At 44.2% G+C, this 17,139-nt stretch overlaps 2 protein-coding genes across 19 annotated transcripts in view; one reads left to right on the forward strand and one right to left on the reverse strand.

Annotated features, from left to right (window-relative positions):
* The window catches only part of LOC132765774 (zinc finger protein 850-like), a 1,095,673-nt gene that overhangs the window by 339,977 nt on the left and 738,557 nt on the right, over positions 1 to 17,139 (reverse strand). The window lies entirely within an intron of this gene.
* The window catches only part of LOC132766016 (zinc finger protein 208-like), a 151,722-nt gene that overhangs the window by 67,040 nt on the left and 67,543 nt on the right, over positions 1 to 17,139 (forward strand). For 7 of the 18 annotated variants that reach the window (XM_067465083.1, XM_067465082.1, XM_067465081.1 and 4 more), the window contains 4 exons: positions 7,846 to 7,981; positions 9,319 to 9,389; positions 11,703 to 11,829; positions 12,672 to 15,422. In XM_067465083.1, coding sequence (XP_067321184.1) covers positions 7,846 to 7,981; positions 9,319 to 9,389; positions 11,703 to 11,829; positions 12,672 to 14,947 — 2,610 coding nt within the window. In that variant the 3' untranslated portion in view covers positions 14,948 to 15,422. Of the gene's footprint in view, positions 1 to 5,685; positions 6,414 to 6,791; positions 7,264 to 7,845; positions 7,982 to 9,318; positions 9,390 to 11,702; positions 11,830 to 12,671; positions 15,423 to 17,139 lie in introns of those variants that run through there. The other 11 variants (XM_067465092.1, XM_067465087.1, XM_067465088.1 and 8 more) reach the window with 6 other exon arrangements.

Below are 17,139 nucleotides of genomic sequence, written 5' to 3' on the forward strand. Positions count from 1 at the left end.
GGGTGGTAGCAAGGAAAAGGTTTAGCTAGAGAAAAAGGGAAGGATTTGAATGTGAAGGGAAAAGGGAGAAGCAGAATAAAAAAAACATGCTAGATGAGGAACAGGTATACTCTGGAACATACGTTACTCAGCTCTCCCTTAGAGACTCTAGGCAATCAAACAGTGTCAATCCTTACTGCACAAGGGGTGGAGGGTGGACAGCGTTTATATCTTTAGAGTCCTTATCACTCACACTGAGGAATGATTGTTTCTGTCCTTCTTCTTCACAGCAGATGACTGGAAGAAGAGCAATGTATATACCAAATGTAGGAAGCGTTTTGGGCTCAATGGGGGCCTTCCTAGACGCCGGCAAACCCACACTGAAGATGGAGGTTCTGCCAGAGAAAGACACTACAAATGCAATGTATATGGAGAGAAGCCACACCAGTGCCAAGAGTTTGGGAGATGTTTTGCTCAGAGCTCAAACTTGGTGAGCTACAAAACACTCCACACAGGAGAGAAGCAATACCAATGCCAGCAGTGTGGGAAATGTTTTGCTGACAGTTCAGCCTTGGTGTACCACAAAAGACTCCACACAGGAGAGAAGCGATACCAATGCCAGGAGTGTGGGAAATGTTTTACTCAGAGTTCATCTTTGGTGAGCCACAAAAGACTCCACACAGGAGAGAAGCCACACCAATGCCAGGAGTGTGGGAAATGTTTTACTCAGAGTTTCTCCTTGGTGAGCCACAAAAGAGTCCACACAGGAGAGAAGCCATACCAATGCCAAGAGTGTGGAAAATGTTTTGCTAGGAGTTCAAACTTGGTGAAGCACAAAACACTCCACACAGGAGAGGAGCCATACAAATGCAATGAATGTGGGAAATCTTTGGCTTCCAGTTCAGCCTTGGTGAGGCACAATAGACTCCACACAGGAGAGACACAATACCAATGCCAAGAATGTGGGAAATGTTTTGTTTACAGTTCAGACTTGGTGAGGCACAAAAGACTCCACACAGGAGAGAAGCCATACCAATGCCAGGAGTGTGGGAAATGTTTTGCTCAGAGTTCAGCCTTGATGATCCACAAAACAATGCACACAGGAGAGAAGCCATATCAATGCCAGGAGTGTGGGAAAGGTTTTGCTTACGGTTCAGCTTTAGTGAAGCACAAAAGACTCCACACAGGAGAGAAGCCGTACCAATGCCAGGAGTGTGGGAAATGTTTTACTCAGAGTTCATCCTTGGTGAGCCACAAAAGAGTCCACACAGGAGAGAAGCCATACCAATGCCAAGAGTGTGGGAAATGTTTTGCTAGGAGATCAAATTTGGCGAGTCACCAGAAAATTCACAGAAGAGAAAAACCATCCAAAGAGCTTGGACAAAAGTAAAAAAAAAAAAATGAATTGCAACAGGGAAATTGCAAGGTTGGGCATTCTGGCCCTGTAGACTATACATTCAACATTTTCTGATGGACATGTGTGATTCCCTTGGCTTAACGTAGTACTTGGCTTGACTTTGGGCTCATTTCTTAGACAATTCCCATTCTTGGTTTCAAACTCTGTTCAGGTCTTCTGCTTTGCTTGACTTGGGACTGTTGTGGAGAACTCTTTTGCTTCTCTGGTCACAGACATTACCATGGGACTGGACTGGCTTTCCTCTGTTTATCCTTTGTGGGTAAACATCCGATTTCAAACAGGACCATTTGAGAAGTTCTAGCTAAGATCTGGTAGAGTCCACTTTCTTGGCCTTTGAATTCCTAAGTTGAGGTCTTCTTCTCTGGAGCAGCAGAAAGCAAGCTCTTTGTGACAATCATTCTGAGGGTTAAATACGATTGAGATGTCACTTATTTTTAAAATAAACCATATGTAACTCCATCGGTTGTTCCTCTGGGCTTATTTTTCACCTCCTTTACCACCTTGGTTGCTAATTTCCAGTTTGTGAGTTTTGTCTTTAGGTGGGATTCCAGAATTGAACACGTTGCTTCTTTTGAGGCCCAGCCAAAGGATGTTTGCACGGTTATTTCCCTTGATGTGCTAATCATATCAAGTGAAGAAAGGGGCCAGGAAGGCAGTTTCATCTTGTCTCCTACACTGTGCTTATAATATAATATAATATAATATAGTATAGTATAGTATAGTATAGTATAGTACAGTACAGTACAGTACAGTACAGTATAATATATAAAATATAATATATACAATATATAATATAATATAATTAATATATCATATCATATATGAATATACATATAATATTGATAATATAATGTAGTACAATATAAGACTGTTAATAATAATATCATATTATAATTATATATTTTATATTACATGTAATATTACTAATAATATTACAGTCTAATGTTACAGTACAATGTAATATAAAATGTTAATATTGTGCTATGTTAATAATATAATATGTTATATTTTCATTTTAATTGTAAGCTGCTCTGAGTCCCCTCCGGGATGAGAAGGGCGGCAAATAAATGTCTCAAATAAATAAATAATAACTATCTCTGGCTAGAAATTACCCTGCTCCTAGCACACACACTTTTAATGCAGTTTAAATTGAAAAACACGAGTCTTGTTATTTTAGAATTAACAATGTCCCCCCAGGAGTGAGTAAGGTGGTATATAAATACTGTAAATATATATATATATATATATATATATATATATATATATATATATTGATTTTACTATAGTCTATGCGAATTTGATCTATTTTGTCCCTAGATCTTATATTAAGGGAATAATAGCTTTCCATTGAACTGCACAGAAGCCTAGGATATATATAGCGCTCCATAGTGTCGATCTCCATATGGGAAGTTTTAGACGGTTTTCACCTATTTAACTGATTATATTAATGTCCTGCAAAGAAGGACTTGCGTTCCAGTTTGGGCTGTTTATAATGGTTTTGTTTTACATTGTGTGCTTTAATGCTGGTGTAAACCGCCTTGAGTCCGTTGGAGAAAGACCATACAGAAGCTTCCGAAATAAATAAGTTTGTCTGTAGAGTAAGAAAAACAACAGCATGTGTATAATTAATACAAGCTTCCCAACTAGTCCCTTCTAATTGCTTGATACAATTGAGTTACCAGTAAAGAGATGACCGCATTTATGTGAATTAAAGGCGCACCATGTTTGGCTAAATGACCCTGCCAGAATTGGGGTGTGGATCACATTTGTGCAATATGGTAAAGTGCAGGTGGGCAGGTGAGTTCACGCAGGAGAGGCAGTGTGAGCACGCACTAGCTCCCCTGCCTTCCCCAAGAGGCCTTTGCCTTCTCCTCCTCTGCCAGAGCCAGGGCCGCTTCCTACTTCCGCCGGTGAGTCCTCCGTCCACTGCACACATCTAGGGACTGAGCAAACTATCTTGGAAAATATTTTAATGCTATTCCTAGTAGCAGGTTATCAGGGTTGATATTGTTGCAGGGCCTCATGTAAGCCGCCCCGAGTCCCCGTTGGGGAGATGATGGCGGGGTATAAATAATATTTATTATTATTATTATTATTATTATTATTTTGCTTTAGCACAGTGGTTCTCAACCTGGGGGTCGGGACCCCTGGAGGGGTTGCCAAGGAGTGTCAGAGGGGTCACCAAAGACCATCAAAAAACATAGTATTTTCTGTTAGTCATGGGGGTTCTTTGTGGGAAGTTTGGTCCAGTTCAATTGTTAGTGGGGTTCAGAATGCTCTTTGAGTGTAGGTGAACTATAAATCCCAGCAACTACAAATGTCAAGGTCTATTTTCCCCAAACTCCACAAGTGTTCACATTTGGGCATGTTGGGTGTTCATGTAAAGTTTGGTCCAGATCCACCATTGTTTGAGTCCACAGTGCTCTCTGGATGTAGGTGAACTACAACTCCAAACTCAAGGTCAATGCCCACCAAACACTTCCTGTGTTTTCTATTGGCCATGGTAGTTTTGTGTCTCAAGTTTGGTTCAATTCCGTCATTGCTGGAGTTCAGAATGCTCTTTGAGTGTAGGTGAACTATAAATCCCAGCAACTACAAATGTCAAGGTCTATTTTCCCCAAACTCCACAAGTGTTCACATTTGGGCATGTTGGGTGTTCATGTAAAGTTTGGTCCAGATCCACCATTGTTTGAGTCCACAGTGCTCTCTGGATGTAGGTGAACTACAACTCCAAACTCAAGGTCAATGCCCACCAAACACTTCCTGTGTTTTCTATTGGCCATGGTAGTTTTGTGTCTCAAGTTTGGTTCAATTCCGTCATTGCTGGAGTTCAGAATGCTCTTTGAGTGTAGGTGAACTATAAATCCCAACAACTACAAATGTCAAGGTCTATTTTCCCCAAACTCCACAAGTGTTCACATTTGGGCATATTGGGTGTTCATGTAAAGTTTGGTCCAGATCCACCATTGTTTGAGTCCACAGTGCTCTCTGGATGTAGGTGAACTACAACTCCAAACTCAAGGTCAATGCCCACCAAACACTTCCTGTGTTTTCTATTGGCCATGGTAGTTTTGAGTCTCAAGTTTGGTTCAATTCCGTCATTGCTGGAGTTCAGAATGCTCTTTGATTGTAGGTGAACTATAAATCCCAGCAACTACAACTCCCAAATGACACAATCAACCCCCCCCCCCCAACCCCACCCCAATCCAATTTTGGGCATATTGAGTATTTGTGCCAAATTTGGTCCAGTGAATGAAAATACATCCTGCTTATCAGATAATTGCATTACAATTAATAATAGGAGGAAAATTACGGTTATGAAGTAGCAAAATAATGTTATGGTTGGGGGTCACCACAACATGAGGAAATGTATTAAGGGGTCGCGGCATTAGAAAGGTTGAGAAACACTGCTTTAGCATGGAAATATCAGTTGGTGAGTGTCTGTTAACTGAGAATGCAAAGCACGAAGCTGATTGGTTGGGCTAGTCCCAAGAAGCTAGCTGAGCCTGGGAGTTTTGACAACAGTTATGTTTTTAGGCTTTAGCTGTGCAGGAGCTTTGCAGAGACAGATTTGATTCTGGGATGTGGGAAGGGGGTCTCCCATATGGACACTTGAGGACCTTTTGAATTCTCTCTCTTGGACTGACTACCTTTAATGTTCAGTGGGGCTGGGCAGCAAAGGTTTGACAGGGAAATAATATATCTGACTATCTTATGAATACAGAATTTTTCCTCCATTACTATCTTTGCCATCATCTGAAGAAGAGAAGGCTGAGAGGAGATATGATAGCCATGTACAAATACGTGAGAGGAAGCCACAGGGAGGAGGGAGCAAGCTTGTTTTCTGCTTCCTTGGAGACTAGGACGCAATGGAACAATGGCTTCAAACTACAAGAGAGGAGATTCCATCTGAACAGAGGAAGAACTTCCTGACTGTGAGAGCCGTTCAGCAGTGGAACTCTCTGCCCCGGAGTGTGGTGGAGGCTCCTTCTTTGGAAGCTTTTAAACAGAGGCTAGATGGCCATCTGTCAGGGGTGATTTGAATGCAATATTCCTGCTTCTTGGCAGAATGGGGTTGGACTGGATGGTCCATGAGGTCTCTTCCAACTCTTTGAGTCTATCTTGAGTCCTTTGGTTCCAGTGTTTTGGAGAGATGCTCTTTCCCCCTCCTTCCAGTGTAAAGCTGGGCAAGGAAGGGTTAAGGGCAGGGAGTGTGGTTCCCAGAGAGGCAGGAAGGAAGTGGGCCTCCCCAGACCCGCCTTTCCTGTCCCTCTAGGAAGCAAACTCTCTCCTCTTAACCCTTCCTTGCCTGGCTGAGAGAGGAGAGTTGGCTCTGTCAGCCTCTCCTTCCTCCTCCTCCTCCTCTTAGCCTATCTCTCTCCTCCTTCTCTTCCTCCTTCTCCCATTCTTCCCATTCCTTCTCCAAAGGGCCGAAGAGGGGCTGAAGCCCAACACACCTGGAGGGAGGGCTGAAGTAGGCCCAGGCCTGCACTAACCTGGGGTTGGTAGTCATCTGATTCTCCCCCCAGGGGATCCTTGGGAGGAGAGAGGGGCAGGCAGAGAGAGAGAGGCCCAGGGCTTTCCCCTTCCAACCCACTCACCAGCCTCTGTTTCCCCTTAAGTTTTTATTACCCACTAGCCGTCCCCTGCCACGCGTTGCTGTGGCCCACATGGGGGTTCTGTGAGGGAGGTTTGGCCCAATTCTATCGCTCGTGGGGTTGAGAATGCTCTATGATTGTAGGTGAACTATAAATCCCAGCAACCAAATCTCCCAAATGTCAAGATTCTATTTTCCCTAAACTCCACATTTGGGCATATTGAGTATTCGTGCCAAGTTTGGTCCAGATCCATCATTGTTTGAGTCCACAGTGATCTCTGGATGTAGGTGAGCTACAACTCCAAAACCAAAGGACACCGCCCATCAAACCGTTCCTGTATTTTCTGTTGCTCATGGGAGAACTGTGTGCCAAGTTTGGTTCATCTCCATCGTTGGTGGGGTTCAGAATGCTCTTTGATTGTAGGTGAACTATAAATCCCAGCAACTACAACTCCCAAATGACGAAATCAATTTTTTTGAGTGAAGGACATACATTGGGTTGTTAGGTGTCTTGTGTCCAAATTTGGTGTCAATTCGTCCAGTGGTTTTTGAGTTCTGTTAATCCCACAAACATTACATTTTTATTTGTATAGATTTCAAAGGAAAATATGTTTTTTTCACACAAAGGAAAAAGGAGAACATAGAAGGGGAGGAGGAGGTTGAACAGGATATTAGGACTATATAAATGTTGGTTGTGTCACAGAGGAAGGGGATGGTGCGGGGAAGAAAAGCCTTAGATTCACTCTCCAAGAAAAAGCCTCCCAAAGCCTGTTGTCTAATTCTGCCTTTCTTTCACAGAGGATTCACTGAGAATTTTGGAGTTGAGCCTGTTCAGTAGAGAGAAGAGCCAGGAAGAGCATCTTGGACCCACTTGGCTTCTTCATCAAAGAGTGGTTCCAGCATGGAGAGACCCAACTCACCTGGACCTGAAGCAGCACCTGGGAGCAGTGTAGCATCCTGGGAAAAAATAACACATAACTTCCTGAGTGTGGACCTTTCTAGCTCAGACACACAGCGCCAGCGCTTCAGGCAGTCCTACGGAGAGGGCGAGGGGCCCAGAGAGGTTTGCAGCCGCCTCCACGATCTCTGCCGCCAGTGGCTGAAGCCAGAGCAACACGCCAAGGCAGACCTGGAGAAGTTCCTGAGCATCCTGCCCCCAGAGATGGGGAGTTGGGTCCGAGAGTGTGGGGCAGAGACCTCTTCCAAGGCGGTGGCCCTGGCGGAAGGCTTCCTCCTGAGTCGGGCAGAGGACGAGAAGCTGGAAGGACAGGTGAGAGCATTGCCTCTTGGCTTCACTCACCTTGGGATTGATGGATAGAGTAAATGTACATCCTGCCTTCCTTCCAAGATGGGACCGATGTGAGGGAGAAGCTGGACTCTGCTCCCTCGGCCTCTTTCCCCCCCTGCTCTGCCCCTCCTGCTCTCACCTCCGTATCCACTGTATGCTCAGTTGCTCCTCCACTTAAATATGTTGCCCCCAGATATTACATTGAATGTGATGGAAGAGGACGAGAAGCAGGAGGGACAGGTGAGAGCGCTGCCTCTTGGCTTCACTCACCTTGGGACTGATGGAGAGATTAAGTGTACCTCCTGCCTTCCTTCTAAGATGGGACCGATGTGAGGGAGAAGCCGAGCTCTGCTCCCTCGGCCCCTTTCCCCCCCTGCTCTGCCCCTCCTGCTCTCACCTCCGTATCCACTGGAAGCTCTGTTGCTGTTCTACTCCAATTTGAAAATGATGGAAGGTCGAATGTGGCCAAATTCAGAATGCAGTTTCTGCACATTTGGGGGGGGGGGGGGAATCCTTTTCTAATCTTTCTCTATTCTACTTATGGATTTCTCTGTCTTCTTTCAGGCCCAAAATAACTGTATGGAAGCCCAGCCTGATGTCCCTGCATCAGAGAAATCTCCCTCAGCCCCCACCCAGAGCCTCCAGCTGAAGGAGGTGAAGCAGGAAGGAGAGGAAGGAGATGGACCTACAGCCTTGGAGGGTGAGAAGGAACCCTTCTGGGAATCTTGGTGTTCTAGGCCAGTGTAAATTCCCCTTCAGGGGATTGTAGCACATCCACATTTGGTTTGAGCTAGAGAAGGTGGGCATGCAGGATCATTTGGCCTTGAGATGAGGATACAGGTGTGGAATGGATCAAAAGTGGGGAAACCAATGTCAATATTGTTCAGAGATAGGAAAAGCTGAGCTCATGAATCAAGTAAAGTTATAATGGAAATTGTAGTATGGATAGAGTGAACAGAACTAAGCTAAATGAGTGGATGATATAGAAGGGAGGAAGAGTGAGAAATAAGAAGGGGTTCGGGAAGTGTTGTCAGAGATGAATGACGAATATGGAATAAATATACAAAATCTACTCACTTAATGAATAATAATAATAATATTTTTAAAAAGATGAGTATATAGGTATCCATTCAGGTGCAAAATGTGTAATTTCAGTGTGATTTTCAGTATTCTTTCTAACAATACTTCTACATTTCCATACTGTTAAGTAAGACGGGAAAATCAGCCCTTCAGTATCTTCCCAGGTGGGACCTGAAGCTAAGATGAGCCTGAAACTGAGCTGGAAGACAAACAGACAACAAAGAATAACTGTAGTCAATTGCAATACCAAGCCCAGGACTAGTTTTTATTTATTTATTTATTTATTTGGAGTGCTTCTACCCCGCCCTTCTCAACCCCCTAGGGGGGCACTCAGGGCGGCTTACAAAAAAGACACAATTCGATGCCCAACAATTCACAAAGTACAATATACAATTTAACATCAACAATTGTCACTAGTTAAAACATCACATCAATACAATAACAGTAATAAAATCATCCTGTGGCCAATGTTCGCCGATTTATAATTCCATAATCCATCCAGCATTGTCATTGTCCTTTCCTGCTCTGGTTGCCCTTGTCTTTGTCCATCTGCCAGCTTACTCAAAGGCCCAGTCCCACATCCAGGTTTTTAACTTCCTCCTGAAGGAGAGGAGGGATGTTGATGACCTAATTTCCCCGGGGAGTGCATTCCACAGGCGAGGGGCCACCACCAAGAAGGCCCTGTCCCTCGTCCCCACCAGCCTCACTTGTGATAAAGGTGGGGCCGAGAGCAGGGCCTCCCCAGAAGATAGTTTCAATCCAACCTACTCACAGCACTGGTTGAGATATAAAGTCCTCATCTCCAAAATGTTACCTATTCCTGGGCTGGAGAATGCTCCTGGGTTCATAGGGTCATTTCCTCATAGGTTTCTTTATAGGACAGTAATTCTCTCCTCTGAGACATGCTTATGTGACCAGCTTTCCACCCCTTGCTCTCTCTTTCTCTCTCTCTCCCAGGGACTGGAATGATGTTATGGCTGAATCCACAGTCGAGTCTTCCCTTTTGTGACGGAGTGGAAGTGAATCAGGTAAGCAGAAGGATTCCTGGGAGAGGAGGAAGGGAGCTGCCTGGGGGTCATTGGTCCCAGGCTCAGTCATCAAACATCTCTTGAAACAGGGAATTGAGAGTGGTCCAGCATTTCTGTGTTCTCAAATAATATGCCGTGTCCAGGCTGGTTCATCAGGTGCTCTGCTATGGCTGCCTGGGCGTCATTTCTTCCAGACTCAGTCATCAAACATCTCTTGAAATAGAAAGCACTGAATGGGAGTTTCTTAAAAGTGAGATACTGAAGGTGCAATTGCAAACAGTGCTCACAAGGAGGGGGGGGGGGAATAGGAGAAATCTAAAGAAACCAAGAATAAATGTCTAAAGATCATCCAGGTGAGGTAAGATTTAAAAGGGATGTGTACAAGAAATGGAAAGAGGGCCGGGGAGGGGGGAATCCCCAAAGAGGAGTCCAAATGACTAACCAGCATAAGTAGGGAAAAGAGCTGAGAAGCTACAGCAGAAAATGACATCAGGCTTGCCAGAGAGATTAAAAACAATGAAAGGGGCTTCCTAGGTTGTGTCTGTAGAAGACGGAAGAAAGCGCCAACAGTAGGGTCTTCTCAACAGTCTCCCTTCCTGAGCTAGCCGGGGTGGTCTCGGGGTTGGCCTTGGAGTCTCAGTGGCTAATAGTGCCGGGAGACTTCAACATCCATGCTGAGAGTGCCCTGTCAAGAGTGACAACCATGGGTCTGTCCCAGGTCGTATCTTGCCCTACTCGTGGTGCCGGACACACTTTGGAACTTGTTTTCTGTACAGGATGAGGTGGTGGGGATGGTGGTGTGTGTAAACCGGTCAGAGGTCTGTTGTCATGGACCAATCACTACCTGGTCGGGTTTAGACTTGCCGGGACTCCCAACCTCTGCAGAGGAGGGAGACCGATTAAGACGGTCTGTCCCAGGAAGCTTACGGATCCAGATGGGTTCCTGACAGCTCCTGGAAACTTTCCTGTCACTTTGGTAGGTGATTCTGTTGAAGTTCCGGCTGACCTCTGGAATGGGGAACTGGCCGGGTCAGTGGACACTACCCCTCTCGTGGAGCAGAGCCAAAGCAGCCCCTTGGTTTTCCACGGAGTTGGCGGAGATGAAACAAGTGAGACGGAGACTAGAGTGACGTTGATGTAGAACTTAAAAACAGATCTGGGCAAGCCAACAATGTGATGCAGCAGCTTGAAAACCTGCATCGAAAGGAATGTGGGATTTTGAGCTGCATTGAAAGGAATGTAGTGCCTACATTAAGGGAAGTCACGGTGACCTTCTTTCTACTTTGGTGGGACCTCACCTGGAATGTCACTGTGTCTGATTCTGCACAACACGATAAAACCTGGGACATGTCCAGATTCCATTTCTGATTCTAAATATCAATTGAGAAATGGGTTGTTGTAGGATTTTTTGGGCTATATGGCCATGTTCTAGAGGCATTCTCTCCTGACGTTTCGCCTGCATCTATGGCAAGCATCCTCAGAGGTAGTGAGGTCTGTTGGAACTGGGAAATAGGGTTTATATATCTGTGGAATGACCAGGGTGGGACAAAGGACTTTTGTCTGCTGGAGCTAGGTGTGAATGTTTAAACTGACCACCTTGATTAGCATTTGATTGCATATTATTTGAGAACGCAGAAATGCTGGATCACTCCAACAACCACCATGTTAGACTACACAGAGAAGCCATTGAAATCCACAAGCATGTGGACAATTTCAACAGAAAGGAGGAAATCATGAAAATGAACAAAATCTGGCTACCAGTATTAAAAAAAACTCTAAAATTAGAACAGCACAACAACAGAGAGGAACCAAACAAGGACATCTAATCCCCTCTCTACAAAAGATTGCTCCAGGCACTGCCAGGCAATCAAATGCTAATCAAGGTGGTCAGTTGAAACATTCACACCTAGCTCCAGCAGACAAGCGTCTTTTGTCCCACCCTGGTCATTCCACAGAAATATAAACCCTTTTCCTAGTTCCAACAGACCTCACTACCTCTGCGGATGCTTGCCTTAGATGCAGGCGAAATGTCAGGAGAGAATGCCTCTAGAACATGGCCGTATAGCCCAAAAAATCCTACAACAACTCCGTGATTCCGGCCATGAAAGCCTTTGACAATAAATTGAGAAATGGTTCTTAATTGTGATCATCCGGATGTCTCTACAAAGCTTAAACTATGGCACTGAGGCCTTAGCCCTTTCCCTTTCAAATATAAACCCCCAACAAGAATGTAAACCTGCTTTAAAGAGTTTCTTGTAATTATTTTTCTCGATATACCTTTTGTGAGAAGGAAATGTGTTCTTTTCCCACCAGGGCCCAATCGCCTTTGAGGAGGTGGCTGTGCATTTCTCCCCGGAGGAGTGGGCTCTCCTGAGTCCTGATCAGAAAGCCTTGCACGGGCAGATCATGGAGGAGATTCATGGGATGGTGGACTCTCTTGGTAAGGCTCCCTCACTCGTGGGGATTTCTATTTCAAAATGCAGTATTATCCTAAATCATCACGGTCACTGAGAGTTCTCAAGGCAGGGCTTATGCTAGAAATATGTGACATAAGAGTAATATTGACTTGGTGCCTGAGCAACAGCAATCTTAGCACCAATTCGGACTCCAGTGGGAAGACTTCAATAGTCAAGTCCAAGCGTACCACACTCCCTCACGGCACCAGGGCCCCCTGGAAAGCCTCTCAAGAGTGTTCACCCCAGATCAGTCACACCATCGCTCTCTCTCTGTATCTCTGTGAGAGTGTGTGAGAGAGTTCAGCCTTGTTTTCCTCCCAGCCAGGCAGTCTAGCCTCCGTGTGTCAGGCCAGGCTCTCTTTTTATGCTGCCTCTCCCAGCATGCAAACTGTCCCTAGCCTCAGTCATTAGCAAGATGGTGACCTGCCACATAATGTGTTCTATGTTCTGTGCTTGTGAATGATTGTGGCTCAGGGTTTTTTGTTTACAGTCACATGGGGAGAGAGAACTGCAGGTTGGGGGAGAGAAAGGAAAAGAAGGGAATGATTATGGAATGGGTGGTAGCAAGGGAAAGGTTTAGCTAGAGAAAAAGGGAAGGATTTGAATGTGAAGGGAAAAGGGAGAAGGAGACAGAATAAAAAACATGCTAGATGAGGAACAGGTATGCTCTGGAACATACATTACTCAGCTCTCCCTTAGAGGCTCCAGGCAATCAAACTGTGTCAGTCCTTACTGCACAAGGGGTGGAGGGAGGACAGCATTTATATCTTTAGAGTCCTTATCACTCACACTGAGGAATGATTGTTTCTGTCCTTCTTTTTCACAGCAGATGACTGGAAGAAGAGCAATGTATATACCAAATGCAGGAAGTATTTTGGGCTCAATGGGGACCTTCCTAGACACCAGAAAACCCACAGTGAAGATGGAGGTTCTGCCAGAGAAAGTCCCTACAAATGGAATGTATATGGAGAGAAGTCACACCAGTGCCAAGAGTTTGGGAGATGTTTTGCTCAGAGTTCAAACTTGGTGAGCTACAAAACACTCCACACAGGAGAGAAGCAATACCAATGCCAGGAGTGTGAGAAATGTTTTAGTTGCAGTTCAGCCTTAGTGAGGCATAAAAGACTCCACACAGGAGAGAAGCCATACCAATGCCAGGAGTGTGGGAAACGTTTTGCTCAGAGTTCAGGCTTGGTGAGCCACTATAGACTCCACACAGGAGAGAAACCATACCAATGCCAGGAGTGTGGGAAATGTTTTACTCAGAGTTCATCCTTGGTGTACCACAAAAGACTCCACACAGAAGAGAAGCCATACCAATGCCAGGAGTGTGGTAAATGTTTTGCTGAGAGTTCAACCATGGTGAGCCACAAAAGACTCCACAGAGAAGAGAAGCCACACCAATGCCAGGAGTGTGGGAAATGTTTTGCTAAGAGTTCAGGCATGGTGAACCACAAAAGAATCCATACAGGAGAGAAGCCACACCAATGCCAGGAGTGTGGAAAATGTTTTGCTCAGAGTTCACACTTGGTGACCCACAAGAGACTCCACACAGGAGAGAAGCCATACAAATGCAATGAATGTGGGAAATGCTTTGCTTCCAGTTCAGGCTTGGTGAGCCACAATAGACTCCACACAGGAGAGAAGCAATACCAATGCCAAGAGTGTGGGAAATGTTTTGCTGACAGTTCAGCCTTTGTGAGGCATAAAAGACTCCACAAAGGAGAGAAGCCATACCAATGCCAGGAGTGTGGGAAATGTTTTACTCAGAGTTCAGTCTTGATGAGCCACAAAAGAATCCATACAGGAGAGAAGCCACATCAATGCCAGGAGTGTGGGAAATGTTTTGCTCAGAGTTCAGGCTTGGTGAGCCACTATAGACTCCACACAGGAGAGAAACCATACCAATGCCAGGAGTGTGGGAAATGTTTTTCTCAGAGTTCATCCTTGGTAAGCCACAATAGACTCCACACAGGAGAGAAGCCATACCAGTGCCAAGATTGTGGGAAATGTTTTGCTGACAGTTCAACCTTGGTGAGCCACAAAAGACTGCACACAGGAGAGAAACCATACCAATGCCAGGAGTGTGGGAAATGTTTTGCTGACAGTTCAGGCTTGGTGTACCACAAAAGACTCCACACAGGAGAGAAGCCATACCAATGCCAGCAGTGTGGGAAATGTTTTACTCAGAGTTCAGTCTTGATGAGCCACAAAAGAATCCATACAGGAGAGAAGCCATACCAATGCCAGGAGTGTGGGAAATGTTTTGCTAAGAGTTCAGGCTTGGTGAACCACAATAGACTCCACACAGGAGAGAAACCATACCAATGCCAGGAGTGTGGAAAATGTTTTGCTCAGTGTTCATCCTTGGTGAGCCACAATAGACTCCACACAGGGGAGAAGCCATACCAATGCCAGGAGTGTGGGAAATGCTTTGCTGACAGCTCAGCCTTGGTGAGTCACAAAAGACTTCACACAGGGGAGAAGCCGTATCAATGCCAGGAGTGTGGAAAATGTTTTGCTAGGAGTTCGCACTTGGTGAAGCACAAAACACTCCACACAGGAGAGGATCCATACCAATGCCAGCAATGTGGGAAATGTTTGGCTTCCAGTTCAGGCTTGGTGAGACACAATAGACTCCACACAGGGGAGATGCAATACCAATGCCAAGAATGTGGGAAATGTTTTGTTTACAGTTCAGACTTGGTGAGGCACAAAAGACTCCACACAGGAGAGAAGCCATACCAATGTCAAGAATGTGGGAAATGTTTTAGAGATAGTTATGCCTTGGTGTACCACAAAAGACTCCACACAGGAGAGAAGCCATACCAATGCCAGGAATGTGGGAAATGTTTTGCTTACAGTTCAGACTTGGTGAGGCACAAAAGACTCCACACAGGAGAGAAGCCTTTCCAATGCAAGGAGTGTGGGAAATGTTTTGCTTCCAGTTCACACTTGGGGAGGCACAAAAGACTCCACACAGGAGAGAAACCTTACCAATGCCAGGAGTGTGGGAAATGTTTTGCTAGGAGTTCAAATTTGGTGAGTCACCAGAAAATTCACAGAAGAGAAAAACTATCCAAAGAGCTCGTACAAAAGTAAAAAAAAATGAATTGCAACAGGGAAATTGCAAGGTTTGGCATGCTGGCCCTGTGGACTATACATTCAACATTTTCTGATGAACATATGCAATTCCCTTGGCTTAGCGTACTACTTGACTTGACTTTGGGCTCATTTCTTAGACAATTCCCATTCTTGGTTTCGAACTCTGTTCAGGTTTTTTGCTTTGCTTGACTTGGGACTGCAACTCTTTTGCTTCTCTGATCACTGGCATCACCATGGGACTGGACTGGGTTTCCTCTGTTTATCCTTTGTGGGTAAACATCCGATTTCAAACAGGACCATTTGAGAAGTTTTCCCTAAGATTTGGAAGAGTCCACTTTCTTGTCCTTTGAATTCCTAAGTTGAAGCCCTCTTCTCTGGAGCAGCAGAAAGTAAGCTCTTTGTGACAATTCTTCTGAGGGTTAAATATGATTGTCATGTCACTTATTTTTAAAATAAACCATATGTAATCCCATCGGTTGTTCCTCTGGGCTTAGTTTCCACCTCCTTTACCACCTTGGTTGCAAATGTCCAGTTTGTGAGTGTTGTCTTTCAGGTGGGATTCCAGAATTGAACATGTTGCTTCTTTTGAGGCCCAGCCATAGGAAACGATGCTTGCACGGTTATTTCCCCTGATGTGCAAATCAAGTGAAGAAAGGGGCCAGGAAGGCAGTTTCATCTTGTCTCCTACACTGTGCTTATAATATAATATAATATAATATAATATAATATAATATAATATAATATAATATATATACAATATAATATAATATAATTAATATCATATCATATATGTATATACATATAATATTGATAATTTTATAATGTAGTACAATATGACTGGTAATAATAATATGATATTACAATTATATATTTTATATTACATGTAATATTACTAATAATATTACAGTCTAATGTTACCGTACTATGTAATATAAAATGTTAATATTGTCCTATGTTAATAATATAATATGTTATATTTTCATTTTACTTGTAAGCTGCTCTGAGTCCCCTCCGGGGTGAGAAGGGCGGCAAATAAATGTCGCAAATAAATAAATATCTCTGGCTAGAAATTACCCTGCTCCTGGCACACACACTTTTAATACAGTTTAAATTGAAAAAACACAAGTCTTGTTATTTTTGAAATAACAATGTTATATTTATGTGTAAACTGCTTTGAGTCCCCCCCAGGGGTGAGAAAGGCGGTATATAAATATGGCAAATAAATTATATATATATATGTGTGTGTGTGTGTGTGTGTGTGTGTGTGTGTATATTTGATTTTACTATAGTCTATGTGAATTTGATCTATTTTATTATTATTTATTTTATTTTATTTTTATTTTTTTATTTATTATTTATTTTTGTAATGGAAAGCTATTATTCCCTTTATTATATTAAGGGAATAATAGCTTTCCATTAAAAAAAAAAACCAAGATTATGGCAACAAGAATGATTGACAACTGGAAAATAGAGGGAGAAACCGTGGAGGCCGTGACAGACTTTGTATTTCTAGGCGCAAAGATTACTGCAGATGCAGACTGTGGCCAGGAAATTAGAAGACGCTTCCTTCTTGGGAGGAGAGCAATGTCCAGTCTCAATAAAATAGTCAAGAGTAGAGACATCAGACTGGCAACCAAGATCCATTGCCTAGTCAAAGCCATGGTATTCCCTGTAGTCACCTACGGATGTGAGAGCTGGAACTTAGGGAAGGCTGAGCGAAGGAAGATCGATGGTTTTGAACTGTGGTGCTGGAAGAAAGTGCTGAGAGTGCCTTGGACTGCGAGAAGATCCAACCAGTCCATCCTCCAGGAAATAAAGCCCGACTGCTCATTGGAGGGAAGGATAACAGAGACAAAGCTGAAGTCCTTTGGCCACATCATGAGGAGACAGCAAAGCCTAGAGAAGACAATTATGCTGGGGAAAGTGGAAGGAAAAAGGAAGAGGGGCCGACCAAGGGCAAGATGGATGGATGGCATCCTTGAAGTGACTGGACTGACCTTGAAGGAGCTGGGGGTGGTGACGGCCGACAGGGAGCTCTGGCGTGGGCTGGTCCATGAGGTCACGAAGAGTCAGAGACGACTGAACGAATGAACAACAAAAGCTTTCCATTGAACTGCATAGAAGCCTAGGATATATATAGCGCTTCATAGTGTTGATCTCCATATGGGAAGTTTTAGATGGTTTTGATC

The sequence above is a fragment of the Anolis sagrei genome, chromosome 2, assembly GCF_037176765.1.
Source record: "Anolis sagrei isolate rAnoSag1 chromosome 2, rAnoSag1.mat, whole genome shotgun sequence".
In the NCBI taxonomy this organism is placed as follows: Eukaryota; Metazoa; Chordata; class Lepidosauria; order Squamata; family Dactyloidae; genus Anolis; species Anolis sagrei.